A 16,948-nucleotide genomic window follows, 5' to 3' on the forward strand; every position below is an offset into this window, starting at 1 on the left:
CATGAAAAAAGTTAATTTTAAAGATATTTTAGTTATAAATTTCATGATTTGTTAGCTACTTTTTAGAATAATGCTGGCATTTTATTAAAAGTAAACACAAGAACAAACTGTTACTCTATTCCTAATGCCCAGAGCACTATCTGGCCCAGAATGGCCAACTAATAAATATTTGTTGAATTAATACATGAAATCATAGACATTTCTTCTATTTCTTCTTATTTTAGGAACTTATAATTAAAACTGTATTAAGCTCAGCAAGAGATGAACCCTCTGGTCCTGCACGGTAGGTCATATTCTTAGATCTAACACTTAATGTAATGACTGTTCATGGCATTTTGTAGAAATTGATTACTACACTTCAAATTGTTCCAGACTTCTAAAAACCTTCATCTTTCATAACTAAAATAATTTGTTTTAATCTTATTTGAGTAATTTTACTTTATCATTGTATTCATTAGTTGTTATTCCTTATGCAGTGCTTTGAAGTATAGCAGTAAGGATCAGTGTTCATTGATATATTTATATTATGGAAATTGATATATCTAAGGAAATAGTATATTTTAATAGCCACCTATTTGATCAGAAAATTTTTACTTTCCCTTCCTTTTCATGCATGTAAGTGTGCATATATATGTACAGATGTCTGTTCGGGTGCTCATGCATGCACACCAAGCCAGAGGAAGACATCGGTGTCCTCTCTTGCTTTCCACTTTATTCCATTAAGATATGGGATCTCTCCCTGAACCTAGAGCTTGCTGAGTTTTGGCTAGGCTGTTGGCCAGCAAAATCCTACTTCCCCTATCCCCACTGGGGTTGAAGGTTTATACACACATGCCCAGGGTTTTACCATGAATGCTTGGTGTCTGAACTCAGGTCTCCATTCCATGCTTTTGTAGAAAGCACTCTTACCCACTGAGCCATCTCCGAAGCCCAAAATAAATATTCTTTTTTTTTTTTTTTTTTTTTGGCTTTTCGAGACAGGGTTTCTCTGTGTAGCTTTGGAGCCTATCCTGGCACTCACTCTGGAGACCAGGCTGGCCTCAAACTCACAGAGATCCACCTGCTTCTGCCTCCCGAGTGCTGGGATTAAAAATGTGTGCCACCAACACCCGGCCAAAATAAATAATCTTAATTATTTTAATAAATTGGGGAAGAAACACCACAGTCTATTTTATGCCCCCTACTTTCTCTTGATATGCACACACAAATTCAGAAGCATCTTGTTCCTAGCCTCTAATTTATTTAATATTTCAATGTTTTAAATTAATTCATTGATTTTTGGGTTCTGAAACAGGATCTCATGTAAACATAGGCTGGCCTTAAGCTCACTGTATAGCCAAGATATCCCTTGAACTCCTGATCCTCCTGCCTCAGTTTCCCAAGTGCTAGGTTTACAGGCAGGAACTACCACACGTAACCAACCTTTGGTGTTCCAACAAAAACTATTTAGTATTGGTACTCTCAATCTCTGCTTTTGGTTAATTGATGTTATGGAGCATTTTTTGCTGCATTTCAAAATGTACTGTTGCTTTGGGATTTCATAAATCTATTGCTGAAACTTCAAACTTGGTTATCTAGATCTCTCACACTGTGTAAAACTTATGGCTTGATGCCAATGGAGAAAAAAAATAAGGCAGTAGCCCTTACTCTAAAGATGTTTTGGTCACCTCAGTAGCGAACAATTGGTTAGCAACAACAGTCTACATCATAAGAGGGGACTTCAGAAGAAGTGTTCTGCAAGAAAAAATATTTTTTCATTGAATTATTGTAAAATGTGGTGTTCCATTGTATTTAAGAATATCAGTATTAATACATGTACACATGCCAGAATTATAGACATGCCAGAATTATAGTGGGCTTTGGAGAGAATCATAGCTTACCAGAAGCTTAAACTTGAGTCCATGGAAGTCTTCCTGATTCTGATTACCAAATAACTTCCAGCTGAAACTGAAACTTAGCTGGGTTACAGTTAAGAATAACTTCCAGCTGGGCGGTGGTGGCGCACACCTTTAATCCCAGCACTCGGGAGGCAGAGGCAGGCGGATCTCTGTGAGTTGGAGACCAGCCTGGTCTACAACAACTAGTTCCAGGACAGCCTCCAAAGCCACAGAGAAACCCTGTCTTGAAAAACCAAATAAATAAATAAATAAATAAATAAATAAATAAATAAATAAATAAATAAATAAAATAACTCCCAGCTGAAACTTTGCTGGGTTACATTTAGGAAAATAAAAGCCCACAAGACGTTAGAGAAACAAGTAAAGTCCTACAAGGTCTATTCTGCTGCAATTTTTTATAATTATTTTCAGTCTCTTTTAAAAAATTGTGAGTAGTTGTGTTAAATTTGAATAACAAAAATATTTTACTTACTCCATCCCTTTATTTTTATGTAAATTCATTTTCCTGTTGCCAGTCAAGAATCTTAGACTCTCTCCTATTGAAAGCAGATTGTACAGTTGTTTGGGAAAAAGGCTTATCACATTGTCAATTTAGTAATATGGATTTGTCAGAAAGATGCTGCATATCGTCCCAGGCACTACTGCTCTATTCACTGTGTACAGTTGAAAGTTAGGTTTCAATTTAGGGTGTTTTTACTTCCATTTTTGTTTAATTATCAGCTAACTCATACAGTAACAAAGTCTTGGATTCACTTAAACAGTGAATTACTGAACATTTTGTTTTATTTAAAGTCATTGTAGACTGTCTTTTTTTTTCCCCCAGATGTGTAGCACTTTGCAGTTTAGGTATTTGGATTTGTGAAGAATTAGTTCATGAATCTCATCATCCTCAAATTAAAGAAGCTCTGAATGTAATTTGTGTTTCATTAAAGGTAAAGAAAAGTATTTAATGAAGTATATCGATATCATTTAGGACACTTGCTTTTTTTTCCCAGACATTTAATTATCCTGGGCCCATGTGACTCCAATATTTAATAATTATTTTATCATGTATTATTACATTAGCTCCTTGATTCTGACTTGCTTTAAGAGTGAATAGTCCCATTCTTGACTTAAGAAAATTTTGTGATGAGCTTTTTGTCTGAACTTTTCTGTATTTGACTTCTTTCCTTAGAAAACATGTGAATTATGTCTTAAAAATAAATCTGTCATTTAAAACAGCATGTAGGAACGAGGTGATTAGTGTATTTGTAAGAGGAGGGAGAAGGGGGAGGGAGAGAGGTATGGTATTTGTTTATGTGTGCTGAGTGAGGCCAGAGTCATGGGCAGATTTTCATGGGATGCTGAGGAGTTGAACTCAGATCCTCACGCTTTGGCTATAGGCACAAGTTGAGCTACCTGCCCAGCCCTCTTGATTTATTTTTTTTTATTTTTATTTATTTATTTATTTATTTATTTATTTATTTTTGGTTTTTCGAGACAGGGTTTCTCTGTGTAACTTTGGAGCCTATCCTGGCACTCACTCTGGAGACCAGGCTGGCCTCGAATTCACAGAGATCCACTTGCCTCTGCCTCCCGAGTGCTGGGATTAAAGTCTTGCGCCACCAATGCCTGTCACCCTCTTGATTTTTTAACTAGTATTTCTGTGACTTACTCTCTGATCTTTATTACTCCCTAAATTTTTGAGATTTTGGCTTTTGGCTTTACTAATAAATACCCTCTTTATAGCCAAAATAAAATTTGTTCTGAAGTAATAATCTAGGGGCTGGAGAGATAGCTCAGTGGTTAAGAGCACTTACTCCTGTTCCAGAGGACCCTGAGTTCAATCCCCAGCATCCATGTAGCAACTCAGAACTCTCTACAACTCTAATTCATTCCAGGGGACCCAGAGCCCTCTTCTGAGTACCAGGCTCAAATATGGTGTCCATACATACATACCTGGAGGCAACCAACACACAGTTTTAAAAAAAAGTTTAAAAACAGTAGTGATAATCTAATCATTTGGAAACTCTGAATAAAATTATGAAATTTTATTCCATTTCAGTATTATTTGAGGGTTTGTTTTTGCTATTATTATTTGAGACAAAATCTCACTGTTTAGCCCAGGCTAGCTTCTAATGTAATAGAATACTCAGAATGTCATTGAACTCATAATTTTCCTGCTTCAGCATTCTGAGTGCTTGAATTTAAAGTATGTGAATATTTTTTACTTATGAAAGAGTATTTATTATTGTTTTCTTACAACCTAATACCACAGCATGTTTAAGACTAAATATACAATTTACATAGTAAGCACTTTTGAGTAATACCAGTTAATTGACAGATATTTCTGATTATGTGCTATGTTTGAGGCACTTTGCTAAGCAAAGTGAATAATGAAATGAGAATTGTACAGATATGAGCTTTGAGAAATGTACAGTACAACAGCTGAAATTTGTGATAAAAGGAAGCATGAGATTTAAATTGCCAGAAGCTAATATTAATGAATTTGCATAGAGAACTTCTTTATTACAATGATTTTTGTTGTTGCAGTTTACTAATAAAACGGTTGCCCACGTAGCTTGTAACATGCTTCACATGCTGGTTCACTATGTACCTAGACTTCAGACTTACCAGCCGGATTCGCCCTTGAAAATTATTCAGGTAAATAACTTTGCATTTGTTTTTATTGTAAACTTATATAAAAATTTCTTAGATATGGATACCTTGAAATAGAAATTATTTTAATAGGTACTAATTTTTCCATAGGTAAATGCTTGGTGTTCATCCTACTTTTTTGTAATATCAAAGTTACTAATAATTTCTTTGTATTTTCTATTTATTTATTTATTTATTTATTTATTTATTTATTTATTTGGCAACCCAACTGCAGTTTCCCCTCCCTCCTCTCTTCTCATTTTCTTCCCTGTCCGCACTGTCCCACCTCCCCATTCACTCCTCCTCTATTTCTGTTCAGAAAAGGGCAGGCCTCCCATGGATGTCAGTTTTTAAAATACATGATTTTATGTGTATGTATATATATATGCGCCACATGCATGAACTGCCTACCCCAAACTAGAACCACATATAGTTGTAAGCCATCCTGTGAGTGCTGGGAACTGATCCAAGTTCTCTGCAAGAGCAGTAAATGCCCTTAACCACTGAGCAATTTCTCCAGTCCCCTCCCTTGTAATTTTTTTTTAGAAGTATGGTTTCCTGGTTTAGAATGAAATTTTTAAGTCATTGAAGTATTTATTAGTTTTGAAAATTATATACTTCATACAAACTTAATAATGCCATTGTGTTTATCCATCTATACGCTACTTCATTTTCTCTTAAGTGAGTAAAACATGCCATCCCTCCAGTTTGCCAGGATCAGGGCATTACTCCTTCCTTTTTTAGCTAATCAGTAATAAGTTTGATTTTTCATTCAAATTTTTTTGATGTTTCCTGTGCTTCCTATTAAGACCCTTTGTTACTTCCTTTTGCTACTGCAGTATCTTGCTTCTGGAAGGTACCTCTTCTCCTTTAGGGCATCTTTGACATCCACATGGCTTTTTATCATGTCACCTGAAATAAAAATAAACAACCTTTGTTTTTCATTTTCCTTTGACTATAAAGTAAAGTTTCCTTCTTGGCTGTGAATTCAGACCTCCAGCTGAAGACCCATCTCATCTTTCTAGAACCATATACAGTTTCCCATGAGATACATGTTCTCCAGGCAACTAAATCTGCTTACTCACTCTCAAAAGTACCTCTAACTCTCTTATCTGAAATGCTTTACTTCTCTCAAAACCCCCTCAATCTCTGTATGCCTTTCTTAGTATTTTACAACATGTTCAAGAAAACTAAGAACAAGTATTTATTAAGTTCTTACTGTAGAACAATTGTTATATCACTCACCTCTTTAGAAATACATAATTTTTAATTTATTTTACTTATTTTAATTTTTTGAGTCAGGGTCTCACTCTGTAGCTCTGGCTGGTCTGGAACTCAATATGTAGATCAAGCTAATCTCAAATTCATAGAGATCCACTTGCCTCTTCCTTCAAGTGCTGAGATTAAGGGCATGTACCACTACTCATAGCCCAGTATGTAATTTTAATTTTTATTTTATATGTTTGAGTGTTTTGCCTGCATATATGTCTTTGCACCACTTGTGTGCTTGGTACATACAGAGGCCAGAAGAGGGTATCAGATCCTTGAAATTGGAGTTGCAGAAGGCTCTGAGCTACCTTATAGGTGCTGAGAATTGACTGTCCTCTAGAAAAGTGGCTAGTGCTCTTAACTGCTGAGCTATTTCTCCAGTCCCTCAGTATCTAATTCTTTTTTGTTGTTGTTGTTTTTCAAGCAAGGGTTTCTCTGTGTTACTGCTCTGGCTACACTGGAATTTACTTTGTAGACCAGGCTGTCCTTGAACTTAGAGCTGCCTCTGCCTCTCTGTCTCTCTGCCTCTGCCTCCAGGTTCTTCTCAGTTTCTAAGTTTTCATTGTGAAATAAGCTGTTATCCTGATGGGTTTTTCTTTATATGTGACTTTTGCTTAGTTTGGGAAAGTTTTCTTTTATGATCTTGTCTAAGTTCTTATCTATCATTGCCCTGCCTCTTCCTCTGGGATGCTGGGATTAAAGGCATGCACCACGACACTGCTGAGATCTAAACTTTTCTTTAATTCCTTTTTACAAGTTGAAAGCCTAGCTGCATGGGGTCTTGCCCTGAAGTCACAATTCCCTTTATTCCATTTCTTAATCTGTTTATCTCCTTGAACAAAGGATTTAGCTATATTCTACTTCCTGGTGCCCCTTTCCTCCTCAAATTGTACATTTTATATTTTTCCTTCTCAGCTTTCTCCTTTTCATTGTAAAACTCAACACTAGTGACCATATGAAAGAATCTATGCTAGGCTGTTTTGAGATGTCTCTGCCAATGCAATTAATCCAAAACTTTTCACATATATACACAGAAAAAAAAAAGTGGGAATGGAGCTGGTGAGATGGCTTAGCAATTACAAGCACTGGCTGCTCTTCCAGAGAACTTATATCATTGCTCCCAACTTCTGTAGCTCCAGCTCCATGGGATCAGTACCACTATCTGGCCTCCTCGGGTACCCACACACAAACCTGTAGGCACACACATGTACATATAAAGCAAAAATAAAAATTTTTGAAGGTAAGGTTGGGCTAGAGAGATGGCTCAGTGTTTGTTGCTCTTCTAGAAAACCTAAGAGCCAAATGTGGCTCACAGCCATCTGCAGCTCCAGCTCCTGAGTTCCAGGGCTACTAGGCACGAACATGGTGCACATACAAACATGCATGCAGCATACTCATGTAGATAAATTAAATACCCCTTTTTAAGAAAAAAAAAATGGGAATGGTGCCACATACTTGTAATACTTTTTACTCAGGAGGCTCAAATAGGAAGGCCACTTGAACCCAGGAGTTTAGGGCTAGCATGGGTAATGTAGAAATACTGCAAAAAAAAAAAAAGTCCCTGAAAGCAAGTATTTTCCAAATAATAAAATTTGCATTAATGACTTCCTTTTTATAATTTCATACTCCCTATTTAATGTATGTTTTGGTGCTTTTAATAATATGTGTTAATTTAAAATTCTCTTTTCTCAAAGAGTATATTTACATATGTTACATAAACATATCATGAGTGTTCCTTATTTGAAATATTTGTTTACCAGAAGTATTTTCAAATTTCAGGGGGTTTTTTGTTTGTTTTTTGTTTTGTTTTGTTTTCCTGTTTGAAATACTTTCATAGACTCTGGTAATCAAGCATCCCTAATCCAAAAATTTGAAATTCTCTAAAACCCAAAACTTAAGTTTGGAGACAGAGTCTTATATAGCCCAGGCTGGACCCAAACTTACTGTATAGCTGAGGATGAGTTTGAACTCCTGATCCTCCTGCTTGTCCCTTCCAAGTGCTAGGATTACTGACCTGTTCCGCCATTTTATGTGATTCTATGGATGTGAGCCAGGGATCCTTGCATGTTAGGCAAGCACTCATGCTGTGTGATGTCCCCAACCACAAAAACTTTTGGCATATACCCTAAAATTTTGGATTTTGAAGCATTTCAGATACAAGTTGCTCAGTCGTCACAGATGGAGAGATCTGGAAAGGCACTGGGATGTGGTTCTTGAGATGGTGGGATTATAATGATTCTTACAAATGCTTTGCCTCTGTCTTTGGATTTCCTCTAATGGACCAAAATATCTGTTTTTATACATATTGGTTGACCTTGTGAAGTGAATTAGTATGAAATGATATACCACTGACAGAACATATGTATTGTAATTTTCATTCTGTAATGAAGATTATAAATGATTGAGAGTTAAATGTACTTAAAAAGCTTACATGGTACAAATTAAAGTAATAGTATATAGGTTAGATACTGTATTTATATGTTACATTGATGTTAAATTTACAGCAATAGATTTTATATCACTTAAGCATATAGTAATTAAATTTTAGGGAATACAACGAATTTCATTTATTTTAAACTCATTTACTTGTTCATTCATCTTTTGCCTACAGATCTTAATAGCTACTGTCACCCACCTTTTGCCAAGTACAGAAGCTTCATCATATGAAATGGACAAGAGGGTAATTTTATTTTTTTGACATTGAATATGTATTTATCTTGAATATTTAAATTTAAGATTTTAAAGGTACAAATATTTGCATGATTAATCATCTGTATTCAATCAACTATGGTGAACTATAAGTTTCTATTACTTAAGTATGAAAAAAATCATTTTATGGACTGGAGAGATGACTCAGCAGTTAAGAGCACTTGCTGCTATTGTAGAGGACCCAGTTTTGGTTTCCAGCACCACATGGAGGCTCACTGGAGTCTGTAACTCCAGTATCAGGGCATCCAACTCCTTCTTCTGGCCTTATGGCACCAGGCACACAAGTGGTGAACAAACATACATGTAAACAAAATTTTCATACGCATTAAATAAATAATTTTTTAATTTCATGAATATTTGATTATCTTAAAATCTCAGAGTAGTAAAGAAATTTTAGCAAACATTTTATTTACTTATCATGATTTTACTATAGCCTGCCAGATTATGAAGTTGTTACAGATTCTGAGAAATTTACCACCTCTGACCATAGTCACTTGTTTTTTTGTTTTTTTTTTACAGCTGTTATCAGTGGAAGGTAAAGACATTTACAATAAATAGAGTACAAAAATATATTAGAAGTATACCTCTTGTTGTTGTTTTGGGGTTTTTGTTTTGTTTTGTTTGTTTTGAGACAGGGTTTCTCAGTGTAGGCTTGGCTGTTCTGAAACTCACTCTGTAGACCAAGCTGGCCTTGAACTCAGAAATTTGCCTGCCTCTGCCTACTGAGTTCTGGGATTAAAGGTGTGCGCCACAATTTAAGGCGTAGAAGCATACCTCTTTTTTTTTATTATTATTATTTTATTAGTTCTAGTTAGGGAACAAGCTTATTTCAAGTCCCTCCCCTCCCCCCCCACCCCTCCTCCCCACCCCCAGTCTACCCCCCACCCCATCCACCCACCACTCCCCAGGCAGGGTAGGGCCCTCAAAGGGGGCTCTGCAAAGTCCACCAAGTCTTCCTATGCTGGTCCTGGGCCCTTCCCCATGTGTCCAGGGCCAGAGTGTAACCCTTCACATGGGATGGGCTCTCAAAGTCCCTTCTTGCACCAGGGAAAAATACTAATCCACCACCAGAGGCTCCCTGGAGTGCAGAGGCCTCCTTATTGACATCCATGTTCAGGGGTCTGGATCAGTCTTGTACTGGCCTCCCAGACAGCATCTGGGGTCGATGTGAAGCATACCTCTTAAGAGAAGGTATTTCTTCTGCCCTAAAAAAGTTACTCCATGTGACATTTTCCTTTAGACCTTTTCCAGGAGGTCTTTAGTGTTCTTTATCCCTTCCTGTATTCCCTCCTCTCTCCTTCCTACCCTAGAGTTCCCTGCATTATTTAACCCTTCCTACGCCATTATTCCCCTTTCCCCCATCCCTTTTAAAGATGAAGAATAATTTACTAGGAACTATAAGTAAAATGATAAGGAGTATATATAAATATAAAGGAGGTGTATACACACACACACACACACACACACACACACACACACACACACGATGAAGAGCCTTTGGGACCATATAAATGTTATAGACTTTAGACTTTCAAAATATTTACAGTTTTTTTCTCTACTGCTTTCCATCCTTATACCTTTCCATTCATCCTTATATCTTAGCATTCTCGTCCATCAAGATTTTGTTTGAAGCTTATGTATTACACTTAGACAAGCCTCTCATTATTTTACCTAGGAACTATTAATATTGTTAAGCAAGACACAATATAAAGAGGCATTTCTTAAGGATGAGTCAGATCACTTACAATGGGATCCATATACCCTCCTTAGCCACAGGCTTATAAGAACATGAGTAAACTCTGTATGAGCAAGGAATTTTAGATTTCTGAAAGAATTTATTGTTATTGGTGGATATAATGTAATTTTAAGCATATTAGTAGACAGAGGTTGAAAAGAACTAGAGATATAGGAGCACTTGTCTGGTTTGCATGAAGCATTATGTTTGAGCCTCAGCACTGCCAGAAAAATAAAAGAAAAAAATTCCCATCACTATGCACTTCATAGGAATTATTGCAACTTCAAAACAAAACAAACAAAAAAATTTTATTCCCAGTCACAGAAGTAAGATTTAAATCACCCACATTTGTAGAGTTGTTACTACATATGAAACTGAAGAAAGGAACCTATCATTGGCAGATATATTCCAAAACTTTGTTTTGTTTGTTTGTTTTTCTTTTTTTTTTTTTTGGTTTTTTGAGACAGGGTTTCTCTGTGTAGCTTTGGAGCCTATCCTGGCCGTCGCTCTGGAGACCAGGCTGGCCTCGAACTCACAGAGATCCACCTGCCTCTGCCTCCTGAGTGCTGGGATTAAAGGCATGCGCCACCAACGCCCGGCCCCAAAACTTTTATTCTTTCTATTGACATCCATCCAGAACTTTGATTTCATTTCTGTGTTGGAACATAAATTTCAGGGATTTATTTGGGTTTGTTGGTTATGATGCTGAGGATAGAACTTAGAGCCTCCTGTATGCTAAGCAAGCACACGGAGGCCATAATTTCAGATTGCAGGGAAGTTTCTAAAATAGGAGGAGGAGTCTTTGTTAAATACTTCACTTTATTCATCCCTTTAGTCCATATTGGCTTTATCCCTCTTCAGTGTTGTATATGCATTCTACATACTACAGTGTGCATACAAACTTCATTACATTCTTCCTAAAAGCAAGCAGTTCTTTAAGAAACAGCACAGCTATCAGCAGCTAGTGATAGCATTGATTTATTCATTGTAATGTAATCTGTAAATCCTACTTAGATTTCACTAGCTAGCTCAGTAATGTCCTCTATAACAAAAGAAAAGCCCAAACCTTGGGTTCTGTTTGTAAGTACACTGTTACATCTTAAATCTTTTTATGGACTAGTTTTTCAGAACATTTATTTTGTTCTGATTGATGGCATGGGGTGACACAGCTCTTTCAACAAGGCTACCCCTTTAATCTTTCCCAAACAGTTCCACTCTCTGGAGACAGAAATCCATATGAGTCCTTGGGGGCTATTCTCATTCAAATCACCATAAATACTTTCTGTCTTATGATCATATGGAAGGTTTGGTTTTGTAAGGGTCCATTGTTTAGCGAGGATTAAACTTTGATTTGGAGAATTTATCTTTAATGATGAACAGATCCTAGTTGCTGCCTGATTGCCACTTTTATGGCACTATTTAGCATTAATTATGATTTTTAAATGTAATAGAAAAGGTAATTCTGTGTTAGGGTAAAAGTATTGTTTATGGTATCTGTTATTTTAAAAGTTACTATAATGTTTTATTTAATAAAATGAGTAAATGCTTTCTGGCAGGCTACTCGGTGAAGTATTGCAAATTAGAAAAGGAAAATGGAGAGAGCTAGGAGATGGCTCAGACTGTAAAGTGCTTGACATGCAAGCATAAAAACCCCAGTTCATCACTACATAGAGAGCCAGGCATAAGGGCACATGCCAGTGCTGGGGAAGCAGAAACAGGATGGTACCTGGGGCTTGCTATCCAGGTAGTCTAGCTGAATTGGTGCAGTGAGAGATTGGTTCTGCCTCAGATAAAAAGGTGGAGAGCAGTTGAGAAAGACACCAAACATGGAATGGTGCCTCCATATGCGCGTGCACACATGTGCACACACACACACACACACACACAAACAAACAAGTTGGGGATGTGAGACAGCTCAGTGTGTAAAGGTGCTTGTTACCAAGGCTAACGACCTAAGCCTAATTTCTGGAAAAAACTGACTCCCACAAGTTGTCATCTGACCTCCTCAGGCTTCCTGGCACACACACTCCCACATACACACACAAACATAACAAATGGAAAACAGGCATGATTGTAATATATGAACCAAAACCCTATGTTCTATCTTTATAGTTACTTGAATGCAATTGTGTTTTCCCTTTTCTTTTTTGTTTAATACTTAGGGTACCAAGCTCAGGATGCTCTGTCCCCTGACTGTACTCTCAACCTCTATGTATATTACTACTATAATTAACTAATTGTGTATCAGGATCAGTGTTCATAGTTGAATTTAGGATTTATAGTTCCCACAATAATTTCTAGAAACTCAAGAATAACAAAGTGATTTATTGATTACTATTAATCCATAATTGGAGATCTGAAGATAAGGTTACTTGCTTGCTCAGTATTGACAAAGCCTGTCTTCAATCCCCAGCATGCAGAAGGAAGAAGTTCAAGGTCATCCCTGGCTAATGAATTATGTATTTTTCTTCTGTCTGTAATAAAATTCTTGACAAATGAAACTTAAGGAAAGAATGTGAGACAGCTAGTCACACTGCATGTGTAGTCAGGGAGCAGAATGCAATGGTGAATGCGAACACCCTACTTTCTTTAATTTTTTTATTTAGTCTTGCGCCATGGTGCATGTAAAGGTGCTACCCACATTTAAGGTTACACCCATCCCTCTCATGTCCCCAACTTTTCTGTGTGTGTATATATGTATGTTTGTGTACATGCACACATGTTTCCATATGTATATGGAAAACAGAGGGCTATATTTGTTTGGTGTCTTCCTCAATTGTTTTCCACCTTATTTTAAGACAGAATCTCTCAATCCAATTTAGAAACTCACAGACATACAGCAATTTGTCTCCTATGTAATTTTAGATCCTATCAAGTTAATAGTCAGTGTTAGCTACCATAGCTGCTACATCTTTGGCTACATGAGACCTTTTCTCAAAAGGGAGTGGGGATAGGGGAAGCCCTTCTGTTACAAATTTACATTGATAATCTTTTTATTGTTGTTACAGTTGGTTGTATCATTACTTCTTTGCCTTCTGGACTGGATCATGGCCTTACCTTTAAAGACATTACTCCAACCAGTCCATGCTACAGGAACAGAAAATGATAAGACAGAAAAATCTGTCCTCAACTGCATTTATAAGGTAAATCTTCTTGCTTGCTTTATTATTTATTTAATAACCAAATATTTTTAAAACCAGAAGTAACATGCAGGATCTGATAACATTTCTAAGTATAACATTTTCTTTCTTTCTTTTTTTTTTTTTTTTTTTTTTTTTTTAGACAGGGTTTCTCTGTGGCTTTGGAGGCTGTCCTGGAACTAGCTGTTGTAGACCAGGCTGGTCTCGAACTCACAGAGATCCGCCTGCCTCTGCCTCCCAAGTGCTGGGATTAAAGGCGTGCACCAGCCATTTTTGTTGTTTAAAACTAGATGTTTGCCAGGTTTAAAATATTCAAGTTTCTGCCAGTCTTTTATATTACTGGCAGCTTTGTTTTATTTTCATGTTTTCTTTTCCCTTAGGTATTACATGGGTGTGTATATGGAGCACAATGCTTTAGCAATCCGAAGTATTTTCCAATAAGCCTTTCTGATTTGGCATCTGTAGACTATGATCCTTTTATGCATTTGGAAAGTCTGAAAGAGCCTGAACCTCTACACTCTCCTGATTCAGAACGATCTTCTAAACTCCAGCCCGTAACAGAAGGTACCCTGAGTTTTCCTCAAGACAATGTTATTGCTTGAGTTCTGACAAGATGTGCTTTGAGACCCTGAATGAAAATAGATTTCTGGTTGTAGTTGTTTACCTAATCATGTATTTCCCTATCATAATTTAGTTTTCAATTTAAGAAATAACTTCATATATACAATTACTAATATATGGTCTGGTACTTAGGAATATTTTATTGTAGATTTCATAGTATTTTTGAAAAATAATTCAAGAATTATGAAGTCTGACAGACTTGGTAATGACTCTCAGTTGCTGGGAGACATTTTAGTTCCTCATTTATAAAATGCAGATAATAATATTAGTTCCAGCATCAATTGTTTTGAGTACAAACTGAGATTATATATGTAAATCCCTTTGCATAGTCCTTAGAACATAATGAGTTCAGCATTCAAAATTTTGTTTACATTTTGTAATTGATTTGTATATGTATATATGCACAGAGGACAACTTATCGGAGTTGGCTGTCCTTCCATCATGTGAAGGAGGTTTTTAAGGATGAAGTCAGTTGAATTTCTTTAAAATAAGTGGTAACTCAGTAGAGAGTTGTTTGGTTTCCATGGGTTTATAGGCTTCCTGTTGTTTCTGTTGCTGTTGAAATTCAGCTTTAATTCATGGTTGTCAGATAAGTTACAGGGGGGTTATGTCACTTTTTTCTTTTTTCTTGTTTTTAATTTTTTATAATTTTTTCTTTTTATTTAAATTGGAAATAAGCTTCTTTTGCATGTCAATCTCAGTTCCCTCTCCTTCCCCTCCTCTCTCTCCGGGCCCCCTCACCAATCACCTGAATCAACCCCTTTCTGCTCCCCAGGGAGGGTGAGGCCTTCCATGGGGGAATCTTCAAAGTCTGTCATATCATTTGAAGCAGGGCCTAGACCCTCACCAGTGTGTCTAGGCTGAGAGAGTATTCCTCTATGTGGAGAGGGCTCCAAAAGTTCATTTGTGTACTAGGGATAAATACTGATCTACTACCAGTGGCCCCATAGATTGTCCAGACCTCCAAACTGACTTCCTCCTTCAGGGGGTCTCAAACAGTCCTATGCTAGTTTCCTAGCTATCAGTCTGGGGTCCATGAGCAAACCCCTTGTTCAGGTCAGCTGTTTCTGTGGGTTACACCAGCCTTGTCTTGACCCCTTTGCTCATCGATCCTGCTTCTCTGCAACTGGATTCCAGAGTTCAGCTCAGTGTTTAACTGTGGGTGTCTGCTTCTGCTTCCATCAGCTACTGGATGAAGGCACTAGGATGGCATATAAGGTAGTCATCAATCTCATTATTGGGGAAGGGCATTTAAGGTAGCCTCTCCACTATTGCTTAGATTGTTAGTTGGGGTCAACCTTGTAGATCTCTGGACATTTCCCTAGTGCTAGATTTCTCTTTAAACCTATAATGACTCCCTCGATGATGGTATCTCTTTTCTTGCTTTCCCCAATTCTTCCCCTGACTAGATCTTCCTGTTCCCTCATGTCCTCCTCTCCCCTCCTCTTCTCCCCTTCTCTTTCTTCTAACTCCCTCTCCCCCCACCATGCTCCCCATTAGCTTAGGAGATCTTGTCCCTTTCCCCTTCTCCGGAGGACCATGGATGCCTCTCTTAGGGTCCTTCTTGTTTCCTAGCTTCTCTGGCGTTGTGGATTGTAGGCTGCTACTTCTTTGCTCTGGATCTAAAATTCATGTATGAGTGAAACAAAACCAGATTTAAACAATACATATCCACCAATCCAGTGCTACAGAAAGTTCTGGAAGGAAAACTCTAAACCAAGGAAGTTACCTACACCCACAAAAACATAGGCAATAGATAATACCACTTTACCAACAGCCAAAAGAAAAATGGGGTGAAAATCCACATACAATTCCACCAACAACAACAAATCTAAAACAAACAAGAATGAACACTCAATGGTCATTAATACCCCTTAATATTAATGGTCTTAATTCACCTACACAAAGACACAGGCTAGCAGAATGAGTATGAAGACAGAATCCATCCTTTGGCTGCATACAAGAAACACACCTTAACTTCAAAGACAGACAGTACCTCAGAGTTAAGTATTGGGAAAAGATTTTCTAATCAAATGGACCTAAGAAACAAGCAGGGGTAGCAATCCTAATATCTAAAAATTAGACTTTAAACTAAAATCAATCAAAAGAGATGAAGGAGATCACTTCCTACTCGTCACAGGAGAAATCCATCAAGATGAACTATCACTTGTTTTCTATCTGTTGAGACTTGCTTTGTGGCTGAGTGTATGGTCAGTTTTGGAGGACGCTCCATGAGATGCTGAGAAGAAGGTATATTCTTTTGTGTTTGGGTGAAATGTTCTGTAAATATCATTTAGTTCCATTTGAGTCATAATGTCTGTCAGTTCTGTTACTTCTCTGTTTAGTTTCTGTTGGATGATGTGTCCATTTCTGGAAGTTGGATATTGAAGTCTCCTACTATTATTGTGTGGGTTTCTATGTGTGATTTAAACTTTAGTAATGTTTCTTTTACAAATGTGGGTGCCCTTATATTTGGAGCATAAATGTTCAGAATTCTGGTAGTTTTTTTCCTTTGATGAGTATGAAATGCCTTTCTCCATCTCTTTTAGTTATATTTGGTTGGAAGTCTATTTTGTTAGATATTATGATAGCTACACCAGCTTGCTTCTTAGGTCCATTTGATTGGAAAATATTTTCCCAACCTTTTACTCTGAGGAAAGGCTATCTTTGATATTGAGGTGTGTTTCTTGTGTGCAGTAGAATGATGGATCCTGTTTTCATATCCATTATGTTAGCCTGTGTCTTTTTATTGGAGAATTGAGCCTATTGATATTGAGGGATATTGAAGTAAGTGAATTTACTTAAAATAAGTGAGTAGCATATTATTTCAAGAATAAAGTCCCTGAAGGAATATACTGGAACTCATTAATCCTAGAATTTGCCCTTCATTTGGGACTAGAAAGCAAAGGAAAAGGAAAGTGAATTAAAGGAATTGATAA

General features: G+C 37.0%; 1 protein-coding gene across 8 annotated transcripts in view; it reads left to right on the forward strand.

Annotated features, from left to right (window-relative positions):
• Window positions 1-16,948, forward strand: part of Ralgapa1 (Ral GTPase activating protein catalytic subunit alpha 1) — a 206,162-nt gene that overhangs the window by 110,101 nt on the left and 79,113 nt on the right. For 7 of the 8 annotated variants that reach the window (XM_035445761.1, XM_035445756.1, XM_027419682.2 and 4 more), the window contains 6 exons: window positions 225-283; window positions 2,722-2,830; window positions 4,431-4,541; window positions 8,416-8,484; window positions 13,257-13,391; window positions 13,769-13,952. In XM_035445761.1, the coding sequence (XP_035301652.1) occupies window positions 225-283; window positions 2,722-2,830; window positions 4,431-4,541; window positions 8,416-8,484; window positions 13,257-13,391; window positions 13,769-13,952 (667 nt within the window). The remainder of the gene's footprint in view (window positions 1-224; window positions 284-2,721; window positions 2,831-4,430; window positions 4,542-8,415; window positions 8,485-13,256; window positions 13,392-13,768; window positions 13,953-16,948) is intronic. The other variant, XM_035445757.1, reaches the window with a different exon arrangement.

The sequence above is a fragment of the Cricetulus griseus genome, chromosome 5, assembly GCF_003668045.3.
Source record: "Cricetulus griseus strain 17A/GY chromosome 5, alternate assembly CriGri-PICRH-1.0, whole genome shotgun sequence".
NCBI classification, from domain to species: domain Eukaryota; kingdom Metazoa; phylum Chordata; class Mammalia; order Rodentia; family Cricetidae; genus Cricetulus; species Cricetulus griseus.